Raw genomic sequence first — 20881 nt, forward strand, 5'->3', positions numbered from 1 at the left:
GCAGCAAAGTTCCTTGGCAACATGGTAACTGGAAATGTGTATAAGCATAGATGAAAGATGTCTGCACTTAAATCTGCATTAAAATCAAACCTGCCAATTGAGGTAGTATCTAGTCTATGTTCAGAAAGCAGCCAATATAGAGATGGGCAGTTACAACTTCACTCCGATACACCTTGCGACAAATCCCATCAGAAGCATGTCATCAACGCTTGCTGCACTTACATTACAAAGTGTGCCAATTCTGCATGCATCCAAATACTAAACAACTATTTCTTTACATGAGTTGGCTCCCAAACCACACCAAAAATTCTCATCACTAGCTTTTCTCTCCCAACTACATATGCTATGGTAGTTGTTGCACTCTGTCCTGCTTGAGCCAACTTAGCAACTAAGGTAGAAAAAACATTTTGTTGTAAGATTAAAAATGAAAAATGGTACAAAGGTCTAACACGCAAACAACATTTATTTAAGAAAAATTAACTCTGCTTAGATCGCAACAAAACAAGGCAAAAAGATCGAGAAACCTTTAATGATGCAACACGACAATTATTTTCAGGAAAAAGCCCTGTATTTTCTTTGAACAGTTCTGAATACTAATGACAAGGTGTTTGACACAAGCCATATTCCAAAACATCAAATGACCTTTGAAATATAGGCTTATCTTTAAAGGGAACACAATGATGCAGTGAAGCCAACTATTTGACAAAGCTCAGTTTCAGAATTTTCCCCAGATAAAAACAATCCACGATTTATCTCCATGTGATCAACAAGTCAAACACTTTCTAAATACGACAAACTTCCAGCTTTAATAAAATGATCTGCAGCTTTGTTGAACTTTCTTACATCAACATTTAACCCCAGTAAAAATCTCATCATTTATTTTCATTGATGAGCAATCATCAATTTCAACCTGGGCTAAGTTTCCATAGAATCGCAAGCGATGAGCAGTGCTTAATAAAAAAAAAGTGGTAAAATATTGACGAAATCTCGCACTGTGGAATTATTCACAACAGCGATGAAAAGGTGAAACATGAATAATGCCGCCTGGCTGCACCACAAATGAGTCATGACTTAGCAGCACCATTTGCTGCCATCATAGTTCTCAGAAAAAAAAAAAAAAAACACAGCTTATGTATTTTAGGAGCGACACTATGTACACTGACTGTTGAGCTTTAACGCTAGACTGGTGGTCTCAAAAGAAACTTTGCCATAAGGGGGAGGTGGTCCGATGACTGCACCTCGTTTGGCAGTCCACCAACAGCAACGAGCTGTTTTTGCGACATCAACCGATAAGTTGACAGCAACCGCAGTGGACCCTCTATCACACGATTGTGCACCACCTGGCCATTCTTCACTGCCGTCTCTTTCCTCTTCACCGAGTAGAATATGTAGTCGACGGTGCAGCTTGCGCGCTGGTGGTGCGTCGTCACCTCCGCGTTGCCGCCTTGGATGTTGTGCTTGTAGGCGGAGACCAAGTTGAGGCAGTGGCTCACTACACGGGACTTGTTTTTCCGCGATTTCTTGGTAGGTGACTGTGGAGAGTTAGGATCGGAACCCTTTGCCGCAGTGGTGGCTTCTGCGGAAGGAGCTTCTGGATGTGAACCCTCCGTAGGACCGCTGTTTGCATTGGTGCTTCTTGTGGGTGAATCCTTCGCGTCAGTTACCATAGACTCATTGTTAACGATGGCACCACTTGCTACAGGTTCATCCTTTGCACGGTCACCGGTCACAGCATCATCCATAACCACATCTTCGAGTGCTGCATCTGCACTAGCAATTTTACTGCCTTCCAAATTGGCGTCCGTTGCAGGCTTTTGGAGGTATCGTGAAGCTCCAGAGATGTTCAGCTGGCGGAGGCAGTCGTCAAGGGGCACATACCTTCCACGGTTCGCTCCGTCGCTCTGCCCAGACACGTCACCAGAGAGGAGGCCCTCATAGCACAGACTTCCGCGGGTGAGAAACGTGTACAGTGGAGAGTGTGGCTCACTGTTCATGTCGCCACATAGCAGAATGGGGAAGTAGAGTGGCGTGCCATCCAGCGATTGTCCGCAGGCTGCCAGCCGGTCAATCTCGGCAAGCAGTAGGCACAGCTGAGCGAGCTTGATGTCTCCGCGACGTGGGTTGAAGAGCAGGTGGGTTGTCGACACGCACAGCCGGAAGTCTCCGCCGAGCCTGATGTCCCTGCCCTGTGGCTTCAGCATGGCAATGAGCGCAACGTTGTCCCGGTCCAGCACTGGCACCTCGGAGCGGGAGTACTCGACTGGCTCGAAACGGTCCAGCTCGAACATGGACTTCTTGAAGAAGATGCCGCAGCCATCTCGCTTGTCGCCTGTGCGCTGCTTGTACAGGCAACCATAACCTGGAGGTGAAAATAAGAGCGAACAGGGAGAGTTTTAAGGGATGCTATGAGAAACAGTACTAGTACAATCAATATTCTAAACATATCTGTTTGGATGTGAGTTTGTCTTTTTGACTCCAGCACACAAGACTGCTTCCCAGTCACTCAAGACACATGTAAACTACCATGCGGTGCTACTGAGCACGATCTCCTTCCCAGAAATTTTTGGCTCCAAGCCACAAATAGAAATGAAGTAGCATATGCTGACCCATTTTTTCCAGTTCTGGTCTGAAGTCCGCTTCATAGTGGTCTTCCTGAAGCTCTTGTAGGCAGAGAATCTGGAACAAGCAGCAATCAATGAGCGGGGGGGGGGGGGGGGGGGGGGGGGGGGGGGGGGGTCAGATTAGCCTCTGTGGCACTGCAACAAAGGGACCGGAACACTCCCACCAGCAAGCCGCCACCAACAGAAAGATGTTCGTAACATCCCACCCAAACCTGCGATCTACATTTGTTTGTTTTTTCTTTTGAACATATTTGCTAGGGAGAACACCACCCCCTTCTTCCTTCTCGGCAGTCAAAGCGAACAAAAAGCAACTTGCTAAAATACAGCTTGCAAATTGCTGTTACACAGAATTAAGGCTTTGGTGCCACTACACACAAAGACAAGTACCACAAAATCTTGTCTCAATAATAAAAGAGCGATTTCAACACGGCACGTAATCAGGCAAGCTCACATCAACACAAAAAAAGTGTTCAAAGACTGTGAATTGCCCAATCCTTTCTAGTTGTCCACTCGCTGCAAGGCCTACCCATCTGGATGGCACAACCATGGCTTGTGACATAATAATGCTAACAGTGCCAGAGGCAGCTGGACACCAATGGCCTACCAGCAGTTTTCCATCATCTAACCAGTCACAGCCCCAGCACAAGGTTTAGTCCACGCCTGGAAGGGAAAATCGTAGTCCTGATGGATGGCGAGCCTTTCCACTTCCACTTGCAGGCACTCCTCTCTCCATCCACCATTTTCTGATTTTTCCTTGGTCATTTCAACTAAACTGTCACAACCTCTTCAGACTTCACAATGGGCAGTCACACTCACATCCGCATTGGCCTCGCGCAGTTCGGACAGCAGGTTCTGCCGGCGCAGGGGCCACTGCAGTACCTCCTCGGAGCAGTGTTGGTAGAGGTACGGGTTGTCTTCGAGGAGCCCCTGGGCCAGGACATTGTATGAGAGCACGGTGAACACCATGTCCTCGCTCTTCTTGCCGCGACCGCCGGCACTTCCACTGTGCAGCTGCCCAAGGTCAGTGGGCACCCAGTACCGGCTCTGGCGTACCTTCCGCTGAACATTTGCTGCGCACAGAGGGAGGAAACACAAAACCATGCACACATACCCTTTGAAATGCACCTGGAGTATCGGAAGTGCATTCAGCATTAAAGAGACAGTGAGCACAGATTAAAATTGGCCTATAGCAATAAATGATTACCACATTCTAATGACAAAGGGCTATGCGGATACTTTCATTAAAAACAGGGTTTCACGTCCCAATGACAAAGGGCTACGCGGATACTTTCACTAAAAACTGGTGCCACATTCTAATGATAAAGGGCTATCCGGATACTGTCACTAAAAAACTGGCCTTTTACAAGCTAGGAAAGTTCTAGAAATGAGGTATGGGCGTCCCCATTACAGGTCATTTTCACAAGCAAACTGCTATGATGTTGAGTACATTTTTGTTCACAGATCTCCGTGCCTAGACCACATCACCACCCACTTCCTGCCAGCGATCACCAAATGTATAATTTTCTTGATGGCATTGCCAATGTCACAAGCTTGAATAGATAAGTGTAAAAAAAAAATATTCCATTTTCAAGTGCAAATTTCTCATAATAAGTGTGCTTTTGGCCCTGCCAAGCAGGCGTCAACATAGATATAAAGAGCCAAACAATCAAATTGATCTGGCAGTAGAATTTGGGTGGAGTTGTCCTGTGTCCTATGAAAAGGCCACAACAGTGTGAATGTGCAGGGCAATGCCGTATCTCTGTATGCAAGTAGCGCCATCTGTTACGCTGCAAAGCAATAGTTATGGACTGCCAGGCCAACTGTGATCTAACAACAGGGGCCAAAACAAAAAATTTTACTGCCAACGCTTTTCTCCGTCAACAAACAGGCAGTCTTAACGAAAGATTATGGGAGCACAACTACAATGCGGCAAAACAAATTTTAGGTATAATCTGGGCCTTCCTTGAAACAATTGCAGGTGAACATCTAAGTTCTAAGTAACAAACGTACGGCTCAGATGCAAAGGCAATGCCGCTAAAATCACCAGCCTCCAAACGCTGCTGCGTCAGTACACCATCCTTAGCCCTTCTGTATGAGGAGCTGGGTGACTTTTTTTTTTTCTTTTCTTGCTTGAATACTGTTGGCTACGACTCGCTATCTGCACCCTTTCTTGTTGTTTTTCGAAACTTTCAGTATACATACCACAGTGCCAGAACAATAAGCATAGCTGTCAGTCAGTGCCTGTGCGTTGTCGACAACCAACCAATCAGTGCGAGAAGTATTAGTACAGATGCACCACACACTCACCGGCAGCCGCAACAGGGTCATAAGCTTCAAAGTTGGGTGGAACTTCAGGAGGGCCGACATTGCCATCCAGATGGTAGTCATTAGCCATTGCGTCTATAGCAGTTACGGACGTTTCGGGTGGCTGGTCCGCGAAGCGCCGCTTTGGATGGGCCACAGAGGGATCAGTGACATCGCTAACCACTAGTGGCTCCGGCCTGCGCTTGTTACAGGGCGGAGCCAGTTGACTAGCATCTGGTAATAAGTCTGGCCTGGTGCCCATCGTATGAATGCTGGCGTGTAGTTGGGCCCTGCCTGGAATGGAAAATGGGGCGAGAACAAAGGTTCGTTGATTTGCAATAGTGGTAGAAAGGCTTTAAAGGCCAACCCCGGAGGAATTTAGAACATTTTGGGATCAACAATCACACTATACTTCTTGGACATGTCGCTCTCAGTTACGATTAACATAGGAAAACTGACACCACTACAGACCAATAAATGAGGTCACAGACAGTGTCATGACGATGTTGTGTGCGCATTGGATGGATAAAACATGTGTCTGTTAGTGATAACTCCAATCGTTATTTCTTCTAAATGACCAAAAACAAGCTCGTAATTTCTTCCTGCAGAAAATGCCGAGTGAATATCTGTGGGCGTGCGGGTAGCTCACGACGTCACACATGCAAGGCTGCCCATAGGAATTGTTCCGGCTAAGACCCTGAAATGGAGAATTTTAAAATTCATCTCCACTGAAACAAAATGGCACCCAGCAATGAAAATTGGCCTAAAAAAACATAAGACTAGGCTTGTGCGAATATTCGATATTTTCGAATAGTTGAATGAATAATGTGCTATTCGATATTCGCTTCGATTCGAATTTTGTTATTCGGAAATTTTGAAGTATTCGGCTCGAACGAGTAGACACATGCGGCAGGGAGAAGGCGTTTTCGGAAGTTTCGGTTTTGGATTCAGTAATACTTTTTCCAATCCAATCCAAACCGAACCAAGCCAGGAAAACGAAACTATACTCAGAAGGTGTACAAAAACACATCTCGTCAGCGTGGTGGTGTGGTCGATTGCGTTTAGTGGGCGACTCTGTCTCGGCCGCGGCGGCATTTGATCAATCCCAGCCGCCTTGGACCACTCCAGACAGCACCAGGGGGACTTGCATGCGGCCAGCAATTCGATTTGGAACTTTTTTCAAAGGTCCCACTGGGAACCGAAGCTCGATGTCATAAATGCAAGGCAGTCCTGAAGACCCCGACAAGTACAACAACAACCCTAGCAACGCATTTAAGGAGACACCCGGACTTGCACAAGGACTACCAAGAGAAGCGGGACGCACGCGAAAGGCCATCCAAGCTCAAGGGGGCAAGCAAGGCAAGTGGTCAACAGCCATCCATAGCCGACAGTTTCAAGCCGAAAATGAAGGCGTCAGCCCCAAAAGCCCAACAGATGACAAAAATGATAGCTCGATTCGTAACGAAGCTCCTGGTATGCACCCCTACAACATTTTCGAAGAACCGGGTTTCCTCGACATGATGAAGTTCGCTATACCGGATTATGACGTGCCGTCTCGGACGTTCTCGAGAGAGCCATAATTCCGGACTTCTACGCATCAGGCAAAGAGAAGGTGAAAAAGAAGCTCAGGGACATTTTTGCCTGCGGAGTGGAGTCGCTTTCAATCACAACTGATGGCTGGACATCGCGCGACAGCTATGTTTGTCTAACTTGTCACGTCATGGACAGGGACTTCGTGCAACACGTGCATGCATTGGCTTGCACGGAGATTACAGACTCTCACACTGAAGAAAACCTGGAGCTATTTATCACAGGTGTCATCGAGGAGTGGGAACTTCCAGCCCACAATACTGTGCCGATCTTCGCCGTTACAGATAATGGAAGGAACTTTACTTCTGCAGTAGCGTGGTCGTCCTGGAGTGGTGTGCAGTGTTTCTGACACACCCTTCAGTTGTGTGTCAGTGATGCCAAAAGAGAAGTGTCAGGTTTTTGCAGCTCTGTGCTAAGGCCAGAGCGATTGTGGTTAGATACAAATGGAGTGCCAAGGCCCGAGGACGGCTTCAGGAAATTTAGAGAAACATGCAGCTAGACCGTCTCGAGGTTATACAGGACGTACCGACGCAATGGAACAGTGAGCATGCCATAATGGCCAGGCTCGTGAAGCTCCGTACGGTCATCACTGTAGAACTTTCAGAATCTGACGCAGTTCCAAACTTGAACGCAAGTGAGTGGAAGCTTATGAATGCAGCAGTGCAAGTCTTGAAGCCACTTGACCACGCCACAACTAAACTGTCTGGGGTCAGATATCCCACCCTGTCACAAGTCATTCCCCTGTTGCAGTGTACTGAGGTGATTGTAGCTGAACATGCTTCCGAAGATGGTGAGATGCTTCCGAAGATGGCGAGGCAGCATTGCTTGCCTCAAGCCTTTTGCGTAGCATCAGGACGAGGTTCCCTGATATCAAGATGTGACGCTTTCCTGCATTGGCAATGTTGGTCGATCCTATACAAAGACGTCTCTTATACTGAACGACCCGCAAAGCAATGGCCGTTCACTCTACTCAAGCGGCAGCAGAAGAGACTGTGCCAGTTGATCAACATGGTACAGCAACAAGTGAGAACAGCACCTGCTTTGCAGACCCATCAGGGGACTCTTGTGGGGAGGGCTTTTACACACTTCAGTTCGCGTGCACATCATCAGACAAGCCGTACAATCTTGGATGAGGTTGCTGGGTGCTTGAAGGCCCCCCTTTTTCCCGGTCCGAAGACCCCCCTGTGTGGTGGAAAAGCAAGGGCAGCCACCTTTACCCAACCCTGGTTGCAGCTGCCCGTAGGTACCTTTCGATACCAGCCACCCAGACAAGAAGTGAAAGGCTTTTTTCGACTGCAGGAGCCCTTGTAAGCTGCAGAAGGGAGCACCTCAAACCGCAGCATGTGGAGCAGCTAGTGTTTTTGCACGAAAATTTGTAGATTTTCGTAAATAATCAAGTTGTTTACTTTCCTTGAACAAATCCCAGACTTTACCCTCTGCCGTTTTTTTTTATTTACTTGCTACTATTCGAAATATTTGCTTCGAAATTATTCAAGAAGAATTGCTATTCGCTTCGAATTCGCTTCAAACCAAAAAAGCACTATTCGCACAAGCCTACAGAAGACTGAGAAGAACCTACTGTAATTGTTTCAGTAAAACGCGAGAACGTCAAAGAAACCATATCCACACCCACACATCATATCGTGTGACGTTACATGCCACCACAACATCACTATTAGGTGCGGAAGACACATGACCTTGACAGATCCAGCTTTGTGCTGCAGGAGAGGCAGCTGCCACAGCACTGAGATGCCACGCACTGGCCTGGTGCCCGAGGAGGGCACCGTGTCCCACCGCGGGCGGCAACGCAAACACGGGGGGCCGGATTAGACGGCATGCGGCGCCCGGCCACATGGCTGGCGGCTGCGGTTGCACTCGCGGCAGTGGACTGTATTGTGGGGCTGGCACGGGGCAATATCTCGCACGACCCCAGCCGAGCCAAGGGATTCCGTCCGCTCTGGCGTTGCCACTCCCCCCGCCATCAGCGCCTGCGTTGGCTGGGGAGAGGAGGTGAACTGGTAAGCACAGGAACACAGAACCACCAATGGACTTCAGCGGATCAAGAAAGGCGAAGAGACCTCACAAAAAAAATGGGGGGCAAAGAATCGCAGCCCTGCACATTAGGACACCAAACCAGAGGTGGATTTAGGGGCTGCTAGTACAGAGGGAAGTCCAATTTGTGCAAAGCATTTCTCGGACTTTTTTCGTAGGAAAAAATTGGGCTCGATTTGATTTTTCATATGGAAAATTTGTCCCTTAGTGCGCCCCCCCTCCTAAGTCTACCTCCACGCCAAATTGAAATTTCCTGGAACTCAATTACGGATTACTCTTGATAACAAACAGCTCTTCGCCACAACTTATTCCTTTTGAAAACAGGTGACTATATTTCATCAATTCAACCCAGTTCATAATCAGCAGTGCCTTTGTTTTGTTTTATGCAGTTTAAATACACCTTGTTTTCGTGACGTATTTATAACCAGTTTCGTAGTAAAGTACCAGAGCTATTTTATGTTTATATATGTCTTCATTGAATTTTTATTCTCATTAAGTTTGGACCTTTTAACAACTTTGTTAGGTCCATACAGTCGTATTGTATTTTAGCACTGTATAACAAATAAAGCTTCAAACTGGATGTGAACCACTCGAAATAGGAGCAAAGCAGGTATGACATAATGCCAAACAGTTGAATGATTCATCGGAGCTCCATTAACACAGAGATAGGCAAAGCTGTCAGGAAAAGCACAGAAGCAAGGCTTTCGCGAAATGTGACTGCTCCAATGAGCACATGATGAAATTTGTTTTACCAGTCGTCGACCCAGTATCCCGCGTTTCATACAAAACTCATCAGCTGACAGCTTGCTGCCCTTTCCCGCCCGTTTAAGTTGTGTTCTTGTGACTAGCACGCTATGTGGCGAGCTTGGCACCCCTAACTGAAGGACGCCGACGACAAAATTGAAGTTGGGTTCTGTCAATAGTTTACCGCACTCTAATGACAAAGAGGGTACTTTCAATAAGAACGGAGATTCTATGAATTAGAAAACGTCAAGGAATGAAACACAAGTACTGACCCCCACTGGCCGTTCTCGCAAGCAAAATGTGGTGCATCACGAGAGCTTTTTTGCACAAATCAGAGGGATAGGCAGTCATATTAGATAGAATACATTTTTATAACAATTATTTTAGTATAAATAAGTGATAGTGTAATGTTACTTAAAATTATACAATCTATTTCCTCCTCTGATCAACACCACCATAAAAAAAATTACATTTTCCTGTGCTTTCCTTGTTTCGACTGCTGGTTTTTTTTTCACACATACATCCTAATGCTCCCACTTCCTTTCTCTTAGCTGCTGAGAGTTCTAAGCTTGGCATATGCTGGAGAAACATGCTTATCACTTCCAGATTGTTTTCTTAACCAATATATTGTTGCAAAGAAAAAAGGCAAAGCATACATCAAAAGTTCATAATTTCGCCCGAACATAACAAGCAGTTAAATAGAAAGACGTGTAGCTCAAAAGTGCTTTAAAGTGCACTGCACCTCCACTTGCCTCCCCTTTCAAATCCCACCTGAATGCCTGCATCTATTTTGAGCGCCTCTCGGAGATTCGGGGAGGGGGGGTGAGGACATTCTATATGGGGCAAAGAAAAACGGGCACATTTCCGCTCGAGCCCCTCCGCAACTCGTGTTTAGATGAAGCCGGTAATTGTAATTACAGCAAAGCCTACAGCAGACAATCATGCACATGAAAAATAACAGTACCACCAGCGGGCATACATTGATCAAATCACAGGGCACAGCTCGCAAATGCTCGGTTCTATTCACATTTGAAGCAGCACACAGTGAAGTGACTCATCACTGAGAGATATCTAGACCTATCAACGTCCTCTGCTCATGCAGTTACCAGGAGGGTTTCTTTTGCACCGTGAAGAAGTATTTATGCCTTGTTTCACTGACTAAGGCTACTCCCAGGTTCTGCATTCACTGCCTTCTTTTTTTCTATTTCTCTTCCCCATGTTCGAGGAGCTCATCCACCTTGTCTACACTGAACTACATTATGTTAACCAGTTCTAATCGCGCCTATAAAAGAGCAGTTTTTGCCGCTCTGATTTCTGCGTGGCTTGAATGTACTTTTCCCTGCACTGATGTGTAAATGGAAGGTTTATGACGGGTTTCCAAAACTGCTTATTTTAACAGATGCCTTTCGATGACTGGACGACAGGAAATCTGAACACCATAAGCTTGCCTTCACAAGTTACCATCAGACAAAGCATGCTTCCAAGTGTCCTCCAAAATTTTTCAGCTATTAAAACCTGCTTTGTGCAAAAACCTTCAATAATCCACGAGTCATAATGCCCTTGTTACAAAGAGCTGTATAAATAAGTTATACCTCGAGTTACATTCTGGTGATAGCCGTAAGCACGACTAATGCCTCGATAGGCACCCTTTTGTAAGGGTATGGAACTAATCCACACATTGTACTGAAAAGGAACTTGCAAAGTGTCACGTAACTGGTTCCTGCAAATATAATTGCCCTGGACCTAATCTGAGTGTCGTTACAGCATGTCATACTCCTGACCACATTCAGCAGCAGTGCAAAAATGTTGGCTTCACAAGGATGGCCAGGTTTTTAGTAAACGCCGGTGACCTCTAGATGGAGAACGCCTACATAGGTCGCACTGAAGCCAGTACAAGCGTCTTATGCCGTTCAAGCTACAGAATTAAAAGAACGTGAAAACAAAATCAGGCCACTCCGGAACCTGCGATCGCGGGGCATTTCGGTTAGCGACACACAGCTCGTTGCCATAGACACACTGTGCGCGGTCTACTAGTAACCATACGATACCGTGAGAAGTTGCATCCGTACTTCATTTTAGTTGACGACACCGCTTCGTGCTATCCGCTTCTCGATGCGAACAAGGTTACCGCTAATAGTTACTTTGTAGCAGACGATCGCAGACGACCTGCAGCGATCGGTACATTCACTGGCTACGGCACGACAACGCTTCGCCTGGCTTCGCCCGTAGCGGACACGTGCTACTACCTAGTAGTTGCGCAAACGCGACAGGGGTCTTACGTAACCGGAGGTAACCAGAGCTGGAGGGAGACCGCCACCTTTCTGAACAGCGGGTGATTCGGAGGAGCAAGACGCATTTGCGCTTTGACTTCAAGAACATGAAAACATCTCGACGTGAGAAAGGATTTCTACGCAACGTAGCATTTTAAAACCGACTGAACCTGCGCACGATTTCCGCAGCCCGTCAACCGAACAGTGCGAAGGGAAGTTCGCCGATTTCGAAAAAAAAAAACAGCTGACTGACCATCTGTTTCGTCGGCGGTGGGGGCCGGTCCATTGATCATATTTTTTTATGTGCTTCGCATCGACCGGAGATAGCTGCGCTGGGGATCTTATCCGGGAAGCTCGGAGATAGCAGTCAAACCAAATGTAAACAGAACGCCTTCTTGTTCTCGATGACAGTATCGCGATGCACAGGAACTTACGTCACAGAGGTCCACAGTGGTACCGATAACATCCGCAGGAATTTTGGAAAACGCGGTCGCTCCTTGAAAGAGCCCAAAAGGCGCCGCGAATTTACTGATGGGCGGCCATCTTTAAGTTGCCGCGACGCGGGCGCCACCTGCGCGGTTTGTCGCTATTTTGTCGTCTGCTACAATACGGCTGCGCTTGGTTGGAGATGTGCAGTTTATTATGTCTTCAAACTTAACCAGACAGGCAAATATGTCAAAATGTTTAGTTTTCAATCTTGCCGCAGTTGGCACAGCGAGTGTCCAGACGCAATTATTACTTCAAAAAATTAAAAACACTCGGTCGCAAAGTGACAAACACGATCACAACCAAGAATATCAATGTTCGGATGCTTTATTATGCACTCACACTGAGAATCACGCAAGAACAGCTAATATTTACATTAATTTCCTACCACACTTTCACAGATACACACCGTTTATAAAATTCGAAGTGCCGAGTCTCGTTCTTGCCACGGATGACAGTTGTGTGAACTGGCCGTGACGTCTTGATTGCATATAAGAGGCCAAGTGTCAGACCTCCGCAGCATGCAAATGCACACCTCTCTTTAATCGGCAAATAGCGCTCACCAGATCCATAGCAGGCTACATCCTACGGGTCATGCAACCAGCGTCGTGACGAAGTCCCACGAAATAAAGAACGCTCGATAATCCTCGCATCGCGCAGCACAGACTGAGATTGCATGTCACTCCACATGTAGCTTGCTAGGATCCGTGAACTTTGACGTCAGGATGTAGAACAGCGACGGGAAAGGAACGACAGCAAGTAGTGCCCAGTGGAACACCGGATCTCGCAACTGGGTGATGGCGATAATCCCGTAGGCATGGAGGAACCAATGACCGATGAGTATTGTCAGGTTCCGCGATTCCTTGATCGTCTGTGACAAGAGGGAGCACATGGACTGGAAAGAAGAGAGAAAAAGGAATGCAATAAATGTGTACATGGTAGCCTCCAGCAAAGCAGCACCATTTGCCACGGATTCATGTAATGCCTTGCTAAACTGTGAATGAAACTGAAATCCAGTATTACTATCAAACAGTAACATTTGTGACTGCACAAACCCCTAATCAAAACATTTCTGTAGTTTTTGGTCATTTACTTGGTGCTGCATAAGACAGTGCATCTTAAGACTGGTATATCTTTGCCAGACTACATCACCCAGAAGCAACACAAGTTTATGTGTTATCTCTAACACACAAGGTTAGATGTTTTTATCCTTATATCCTCATTCCACTAGCATTCTCAACAAGATCTGCCTGTTGTACTCGCAATAAGCAGCAATATTCAAATACTCAACAAGCACTGCCATTCATTGCCAGAAATTAACAGATTTCATAGCTTTAGACTGTTACTACCCACACAACATCAGTTTTAAATAAAACAGTGAGAGCTAGTACTATATTACGGAAAGATTTATCCAAACGCACAAAGAGAGGCTGATAATTTTAGCTCTCGGTGTGCGCATTCTTCAATCAATAATGAGATGAAGACATGGAAGGCAAGTGGCTTTTTTCGTTACTCTAGTTCAGTTACCCTGCTGCTGCACTTGACACTACAACCTTCAAAACGCACCTGCTGCATGCAAGAACTGATTCAACTGAATCCAGACAGCTACTAAGAGAAGTGAGCGCACCTGATCGAGCCTGAATGCAAAGTGAGAAGCCATCGACACCACAGACAGTATGATGACGATGTAAGGGAACGCATAATCTGAAACACAAACAGGATCCAGCATGTAACCATTGCTCTCATAACGCTACTGGTACATAACGGCCGACATCTTATGCGCTGTAAGGCACGATTGTACCAGACACTACCCTGCAGTTTATTAAAGCCTTCACATCCAAACGTAAACAGCTGTAGTCCCATATTTCGCACATGCCCAATCATGCACCTAACCCACAGGATTGGATGAATGGTTTGTTTTGCATCATGCAAGCACCAAATGTGTACTGCATGTGCTAACCACACCCTACTGTACACCCAATTGATTTGAACCAGCACTGACTGTAAACGAAGGTCAGATCTCACAGTCATGGTGCACAGCCTTCCCAAATTTCAGGCCACCCTTTTAGATCTGCAAGTGCTGGGGGTAATTGCGCTTGACAGCCCAGGCTTCTTCGACAGCATAACAAACACCACCATTGCCAGTCACATTACCACGTCTAATCAGAAACACAATTTTTTTTCTCATGATATGCATAGCTTGTAAAGGTCCAGTGTGGCTATAACCCTATATTTAGTATATTACTGGCCTATATGATTTTGGTACTTGTATCAGTACCAAGTTCCAGTATGAGCTATGTTAATATAGCTGATGCTAATACCAGACACGCAGACACAGCACCATTACGATGCAAAAAGTACTGCAGATTCGAGATATATGTCACTCACAGAGCAGGCCACCCATTGTGGCATGGATAAGAGCCAATGCAGGAATGGCATACATAGTCAGGAACACTGACTTCTTCCCCTGGCCGGAGAAGACCTTGTAGACTAGCAGGGGCCGCAGAAGCAGCAGGGAGGCCAAGCAGAGGCCGTAAAATACAAATATCATTGAAAACCTGCACAATAAAGAGAAACATTGAGGAAAAAAAAAATTGTTTAGAGCATGGTTCCTGCACTTGAAGAAAAGTTGAATACCTTTCGTTTTAAAATAAAAACTAGGCCAACAGTTTCAATACATGTTTGAACTTTCAGATGTGTTTAGTGCACGTATGAGTCAGCACTTATGTTTTTTTATGTCAGCACGATATATGCTTGCTTTAGTACCAACCTCGAGAGCATAACACAATCATCAGTAGACATTAGTTAATTAGGTGCTGAAAATGAAAACAGGGGAAAATGAAATTACACATTTCTAATACTGCTGCTTTGTATTTGTTTTGCTGTGTTCACAGAACTGAAAAGAAACCTGAAATGATTTTGATGGGCGTATTCTAGTGCAACAGATCTGTAGATGTGGTCCTTGTGGGTATTGGGTATTGTGGGTATTGTGGACACTATAATTTAGATATAATTTTTAAAAATCACAGTTCGCAGTAGCAGTGGGCGGATGAGGCGAGCTTGAAGGCTGGCTCTTCTGCCCACTGACGTCATCAGGGTAGAGGAAGTGTGATGAGGTGTGTCGCCCTCATCGGTTCCGAGCTACTGCAAGCATCGATTTTTAAAAATTAATTCTGAATTATAGGGTCCACGCAGAGATTTCAAATCTGACTCGATTACCCACAGAGACCACCTCTATAGATCTGTTGCACTAGAATATGCCCACTGAAATCATTTCAGGGTCCCTTTAATTCATCGACTTATATCATTAGCAGTCGTCCCTCTCGAGCATCACAAGTAAAATAGGGCAATCATAGCACTGAGGTGTACATATTGGTGTTCATGGTCACAACTGTATTAACTGCCCAGAGAATACCGCAAGAATATCACGTAGGTTTCCTGGAGCTTGTGAAGCTGTTTAGCCCCCTTAGACATATCATCCAGTGGGAGAAAAATTTTAAAACAGTTGATTTTTGTAAAACAAATTCTCGCACAAGGATCCCAGAGGCTAGCCCACACCATTATTCACTCCCAAATGGTGACCATGGTGTCATTTTTAGTTTTGATATCATGGGTTCAAAACGAGTGGCAGGTCAATTTTTAAATTCACATTTCTGAACCATAAACACATCTTTTGGTGGCGGACAAACATCAACACAGGCAAAAAAGCCACCAAAGAACTGATTTTTACCACGATAGCATTTGCAAGTTGGACCACCCCCCCCCAAAATTCCAAAGGACTTCCAAAATAATGCAAGTAGGCCCACCCAAGAAAATGGACTACAAAAATGAATTATAATAGGGATTAGTGGGTAGATTAAGGGGGAAGAGTGGGTTCTGCTACTATAATCCCACAGGATAATCCAATGGAAAGTATTGGAATGTCGCATTCCTCAGATTTTCAAATTTGGCAGTGCTGATTGACGTCATGACTCTCTTGACCAATCAGCAAATTTCGTTACGGCGAAGCCGAAAATTTTTTGGATGACGGCAACCTAAATTCTATTGCATTCAAAAGTTGGACAGAGTTGCTGTTAGTGTCCCTTTAATACAGGGTGGTGCTCACAGTGGGTAGACTGCTTCTTGGGTGCAGCGCAATGTGCTCTTGTAGCCCGGTGTTGGGTTGTGGAGCAGCGTGTACCAGTCCGACAGCCGCTGCACCCGGCAGGTGTGGAGCAGTATCTGGCCAACGGGTGGCGTTGAGAGGAGGGTTGCCACCGCTGCCAGCACCGTCTCAAACAGGGCGCACGCATGCAGTGCCAGCACCTCTGGGGTAAAGCTGAAAGAGAGGAAGTGCAGCAGATCCTCAAAGAAGCGATCAACAAAGGTCAGAATGCACTTTTTTCACCACCGCCACTTTGCGGTTAAGCGCAGAAAGTGCATTCCAGGGCCTGCATGCTAGATTTTTCGCGGATCGTGCTTTGGCTCCACTACGCAGTTCACCGGAATAACAAATACCACCCACGTCTTTGAAACCATAGACTTCATACATGGCTGCATAGGTAAGAGGTTATCCATATGTTATCCATATAGGTTATCCATATGTTATTCAGGTTAGCTTGGATGGAGAGAGGAAGGAGTTGTGCAAGAAAGAAAGAACACTGCCTTGACGGAAGGGCAAAAGCATGGTACCTTCTGACATAGCACCAACTAAACTTACTGGTCGTCACAGTCACTAACGTGGTGGAGGCTCACTGACATAACTCAGTCATCTCGACCGCAGTGTAGCGGCCGTGCACACACCTTCGGCGACGCATGGTCTTGTCAATGATGTACCACTCCACCACAAGCAGCAGCAGTGCCATGAAACCCAGGTAGAGCCAGTCGTAGAACTGGGGCAGGTCGGCACAGGGCATGCATATCTTGTCCTGCGACACCCGGAATCCCCGGGGACAGGCCTGCACAGGTGCGGAGAGGGCAGACTTGACTCCACTTTTCAGTTATGCCTGTCCATGGCCAAAGCCACAACCACAGCTTTTTGGCCATCAGTTTCTAGCCACATGCCCTGTGGGACATAAGGACACCAAGCTATGTGTACCTAACCGTGGTTTCTTTTAAATGAGAGGATTTGGGTGCTACCCGTTGTTTAACTGCACACTGGTATAAAATATACAACACGAAAGACCGATCATACGCAGGACGGAGAGCTAGCTTGAAATAATCTTTCAAAAGAACTCCTAACAAGGCGTGTAAAGTTATTCTAACCATCTTGAAAGTTACTACAGATAAATGCTAAAAACTACTTCATTCATAGAAAAGAAGCGTGTAAATTTACAGTGGCTTGTCAGTAAGCTGAAAAGAGCACCTTGACAACCACTAATATCCACACAGCATCTTCAGCTATGACTTCTGAAAATATGCAGAGGCCACCAACAGCGTCCTTACCTCATGCCAACACCTATCAAACTATTACCAATAGCTCAACATATGATTAATCACTGAGCATGAACAAACAACAGCTTGTCAACTTTCCATGATCGTTAGCCTGTGCCAAGGATACTTGCATCTAAAGATGATATTTTTTTTGTCGCTGGTCCCACAAAGAGCCAAACAAGTGAAAGTGCATTCATGGTAAAGGTCAACGGTTTGGCCACATGATCACGACGGTTCCTTGACAACTCACTGCTCCTAAAACGAAACATATAATGCTATACTGTTCTCAATCCCCATGCCTTTTGCTAGCTATGCATAGAAAACATGCACCTAATGTTGCCTAGCATGTAGTCTGCAACCATAGCCCAACAAAAACATAAAAATGCACAGGAGTGCCTCATCACCAAGGTAAGTCAAAATCCTGTGAAATTCGAATGAAAGGCCACCCAGATCACAGCATATAAATGGTACAATTTCTGGGCAACCACAAACTCTTTGGCATCCTTGTAATGTTCGATTGAAGTGGACGCCTAGGGTATCCAAAAACATTCTGTGCATCTAGGTGATGCAGCAGAAACGTTGTGGCGCGATTAACTTATATAAAAGTTTAAAAATGCCAAAACTTATCAATACAAATTGCCATCTGAAGTATACTGCACACAAGGCCACAATGAAAAGCTAGCGAGACTATTAAAGTTTACTAGCTCGCAGAAAAAACAAAAGGGAACCCCGGTAGAGCTGAGACGCCGGTAATAATTTATTCCTGTTAACGGTACGTGGAAGCGGACACGCAGCGAATGCCCCATGTCGGTGTTACAGCTGTGCGTTGACGATGGATGGTGCGTGCCATAAACTACGCACCACCAAGACTGTCTAGCTTTATAGCAGACCAATCGGGGCGGGATGCGCATCCAACAACGAGGTCATAGCGAATGGCGATACAAGCAGCAGTGCGAGCTGCACTGCCCCCCTTTAGATAAATTTCTCGCGTTATGAAAACCGAAAGCCCGTCAGGCAAGAGAAAGTTGCACGCAGCACACGTACGTACCCCACAGTCACTGTAGGAACCATTCTCGAATCTGATTCGGCCACAGTACAGTCCAGGGCAGTGAGTTTTGCTCCGCTCTGCGAAACCATAAATAGGCAACAAATAGGGACAACGATCAGTTAGAGCTGGCAGCAGCGCGGTTCGAACGAAGTTATGGCCCAGACGTTCAGACATGGGCACTCTTTAAGGGCTGGCGTTACTTACCGTAATGGTAACTGTTCATAGTGTGTAATCGGGCCTTGAACGGTAGACTGTGCGAAACGTCACATCGGCTCGCAATGTGAGAGCGAAAGTGTTAAGTGCGATACGCGCGTCCCCGAGCAGACGATGAAGACTCTGGACGCATGCTATGTAGCTTCGCGTCTACGCATATGGAAGTGTCTTAGCATTCAAGAGCCGGTTTACTTCTTTTTACTACCCTTGCATTTTGCCAGAATGCAGCGGTAAGAGCCTAACGCCTACCAGTCAAGAAACAAGTTTTACACCGTCGCACAACCAACACAAGCAACGATCAACAAGCGGTTTTGCGACTCCTGTTAGGACTGGCATTTCCATGCTGCTGTCGCAATGCTAAAAAAAGCGCTAGCGTAGAGTTAATAACTAAGCAAAAATATTTTGAATTACAAGTCGAGTTCATTTAAAAAGTTATGTAGCCAAGCTAAAATGTAGAAGCAAAAAAAATACTTTTTTAGTAACATTACAACAGCATTCGCCAACAATGATGCAGAATTTATGTGCTAGTTTCGGAAGAAGTGAACTCATCAAAAAAATAAAAAAACAAAATTAATAATAGATGATTTAGCGTGGTTAGGCTTAATATAAATCAGGTACATAGTACTTGGGTTTTTAACACTGCTTTCACTTCAGTTTCGGTTTTGGCATGGTTTCGGTCCGAGACTCGGTCACTTGGTTTTCAAGGTCAAGCAGGCGTCAAAGATCGGCCAAATCGTAGAGTAGGACCTTCGTGTTAGCGCACTAAAACTGGAACGTGCACTTAAGCTCTGTCTTAAGGGTATGCCGTGATAGCGTTAATGAATTAATGCCCATATACAGTATTGTGCGTCTTTATCATGAGGACTTTGAAAAGTTTCCCCGCCTCAACCGCTGCCTCATTTGCGATGAAACTGCACACAGAGCTTGCGTATTATGGTAAATTTTGTATCGTAGCAAGTTTGACAACGGTACTTACTTAGCTGAGCCGTGCATGATACGAAATCGTAGTCGTCTACGCAGAGATCGGTGAACCAAAACCCGCAAACGATCTTTTTTCGTTGATTCGCGGCAGTGGCGCCATCTGTTTTCAGCAGTCAAAAGCGTCACGACAAGGCCGCCGAGGCGAGCGTTGCAAGAAGCGCGGGCCCTTTGAATATGCCGTTCCGGCCGTTTCGTCTGCTTCAACTGAAGCGCTTACAAAAATTTGGGCTAATTGAGCGGAAAAAATATCAGAAAAACTGATTTAACGAGGCTTTACCGTTCAAAGAATATTGTTTGCAACGCTCGTCTCGGCGGCCTTGTCGTGCGCCCAGGTGCTGCCACTGGTGGGGCTTGAGAGACCCAGATTGCTCTTCCCGTGTACCCTCTCATAATAATAATAAAAATTTGTTTTGGGGGGAAGGAAATGGCGCAATATCTGTCTCATATATCGTCGGACACCTGAACCGCGCCGTAAGGGAAGGGATAAACGAGGGAGTGAAAGAAGAGAGAGGTGCCGTAGTGGAGTGCTCCGGAATAATTTCGACCGCCTGGGGATCTTAACGTGCACTGACATCGCACAGCACACGGGAGCCTTAGCGTTTTGCATCAATAAAAATGCAGCCGCAGCTGTCGGGTTCGAGCCCGGAAACTCCGGATCAGTAGCCGGGCGCCCTAACCACTGAGCCACCGTGGCGAGTGAGTACCCTCTCACGATTAATAATCTGAACTGCCACCTGCTATGGTGGGCAGTTCACTCACAATCCGTTGGGCAGGTTATGATGATGTCACAAAAAAAAATGGACAAGCAACTAAGTGGAAGCCCTAGTGCTAGCGCACTAAAAAAACTGTTTCGGCAGCGACAGACCTGTGAAAGGATGGCTAAAAATTTTTATGCGATGGGATAGGGAGCTCATTAAGGCATTTTCCTGGTGTTGTGTCACTGTCACACTCGGTGAGTTCCCGGGGCAAATATTGTGGGCTCCAATATTGCCACACAAAAGACTGATAAAATATAAGACTTCAGTGAAGCTCGGCCCACATTCAGGACCAGTGCACAGAATTCCTCCACGACAAAAAAGTAGTTGCGTTAAGCGAAGAATTGTGCGGCAGAAAAAAAGACAAGTACGAGAAGGTGTGTGTTACTCTCGTCTTCATCTTCT

General features: G+C 46.0%; 2 protein-coding genes across 6 annotated transcripts; both read right to left on the reverse strand.

Moving 5' to 3' along the window:
• Positions 1–445: 445 nt before the first annotated feature.
• Positions 446–12138, reverse strand: angel (protein). Of its 4 annotated transcripts, none has more exons than XM_077666010.1 (6): positions 12016–12138; positions 8213–8512; positions 4929–5219; positions 3438–3691; positions 2607–2676; positions 446–2359 (listed from the first exon to the last, which is right to left on the reverse strand). In XM_077666010.1, the coding sequence occupies exons 2-6, from the start codon at positions 8367–8369 to the stop codon at positions 1179–1181; spliced, it is 1953 nt and encodes a 650-aa protein (XP_077522136.1). In that variant the 5' UTR covers positions 8370–8512; positions 12016–12138; the 3' UTR covers positions 446–1178. The 4 variants fall into 4 exon arrangements, with proteins under 4 accessions (XP_077522136.1, XP_077522135.1, XP_077522138.1 ...); XM_077666009.1 differs by having other exon boundaries at positions 11835–12135; XM_077666012.1 differs by lacking the exon at positions 12016–12138 and adding an exon at positions 11360–11804.
• A 240-nt stretch (positions 12139–12378) lies between these two features.
• On the reverse strand, positions 12379–19771 carry LOC144133150 (JNK1/MAPK8-associated membrane protein). 2 transcript variants are annotated; one of them, XM_077666015.1, is made up of 7 exons: positions 19717–19771; positions 18528–18604; positions 16850–17004; positions 16173–16385; positions 14456–14625; positions 13695–13771; positions 12379–12962 (listed from the first exon to the last, which is right to left on the reverse strand). In XM_077666015.1, the coding sequence occupies exons 3-7, from the start codon at positions 16960–16962 to the stop codon at positions 12747–12749; spliced, it is 789 nt and encodes a 262-aa protein (XP_077522141.1). In that variant the 5' UTR covers positions 16963–17004; positions 18528–18604; positions 19717–19771; the 3' UTR covers positions 12379–12746. The 2 variants fall into 2 exon arrangements, with proteins under 2 accessions (XP_077522141.1, XP_077522140.1); XM_077666014.1 differs by lacking the exon at positions 19717–19771 and adding an exon at positions 18732–19062.
• Positions 19772–20881: the final 1110 nt, after the last annotated feature.

The sequence above is a fragment of the Amblyomma americanum genome, chromosome 5 (assembly GCF_052857255.1).
Source record: "Amblyomma americanum isolate KBUSLIRL-KWMA chromosome 5, ASM5285725v1, whole genome shotgun sequence".
In the NCBI taxonomy this organism is placed as follows: domain Eukaryota; kingdom Metazoa; phylum Arthropoda; class Arachnida; order Ixodida; family Ixodidae; genus Amblyomma; species Amblyomma americanum.

Bases quoted from the DNA above. Each gene is read 5' to 3' on its own strand.
- LOC144133150 (XM_077666014.1), bottom strand. The intron at 17,005-18,527 runs GTACGTACGTGT...GCACCTGTGCAG, and splicing joins GTTCCTACAGTGACTGTGGG to GCCTGTCCCCGGGGATTCCG. The intron at 12,963-13,694 runs GTGCGCTCACTT...TCTTCTTTCCAG, and splicing joins TTGCATTCAGGCTCGATCAG to TCCATGTGCTCCCTCTTGTC.
- angel (XM_077666009.1), bottom strand. From the start codon at position 11,874: ATGATCAATGGACCGGCCCCCACCGCCGACGAAACAGATG. The intron at 5,220-8,212 runs GTCATGTGTCTT...TTTCCATTCCAG, and splicing joins ACAAAGCTGGATCTGTCAAG to GCAGGGCCCAACTACACGCC. The intron at 2,360-2,606 runs GTCAGCATATGC...TTTCACCTCCAG, and splicing joins ACCAGAACTGGAAAAAATGG to GTTATGGTTGCCTGTACAAG.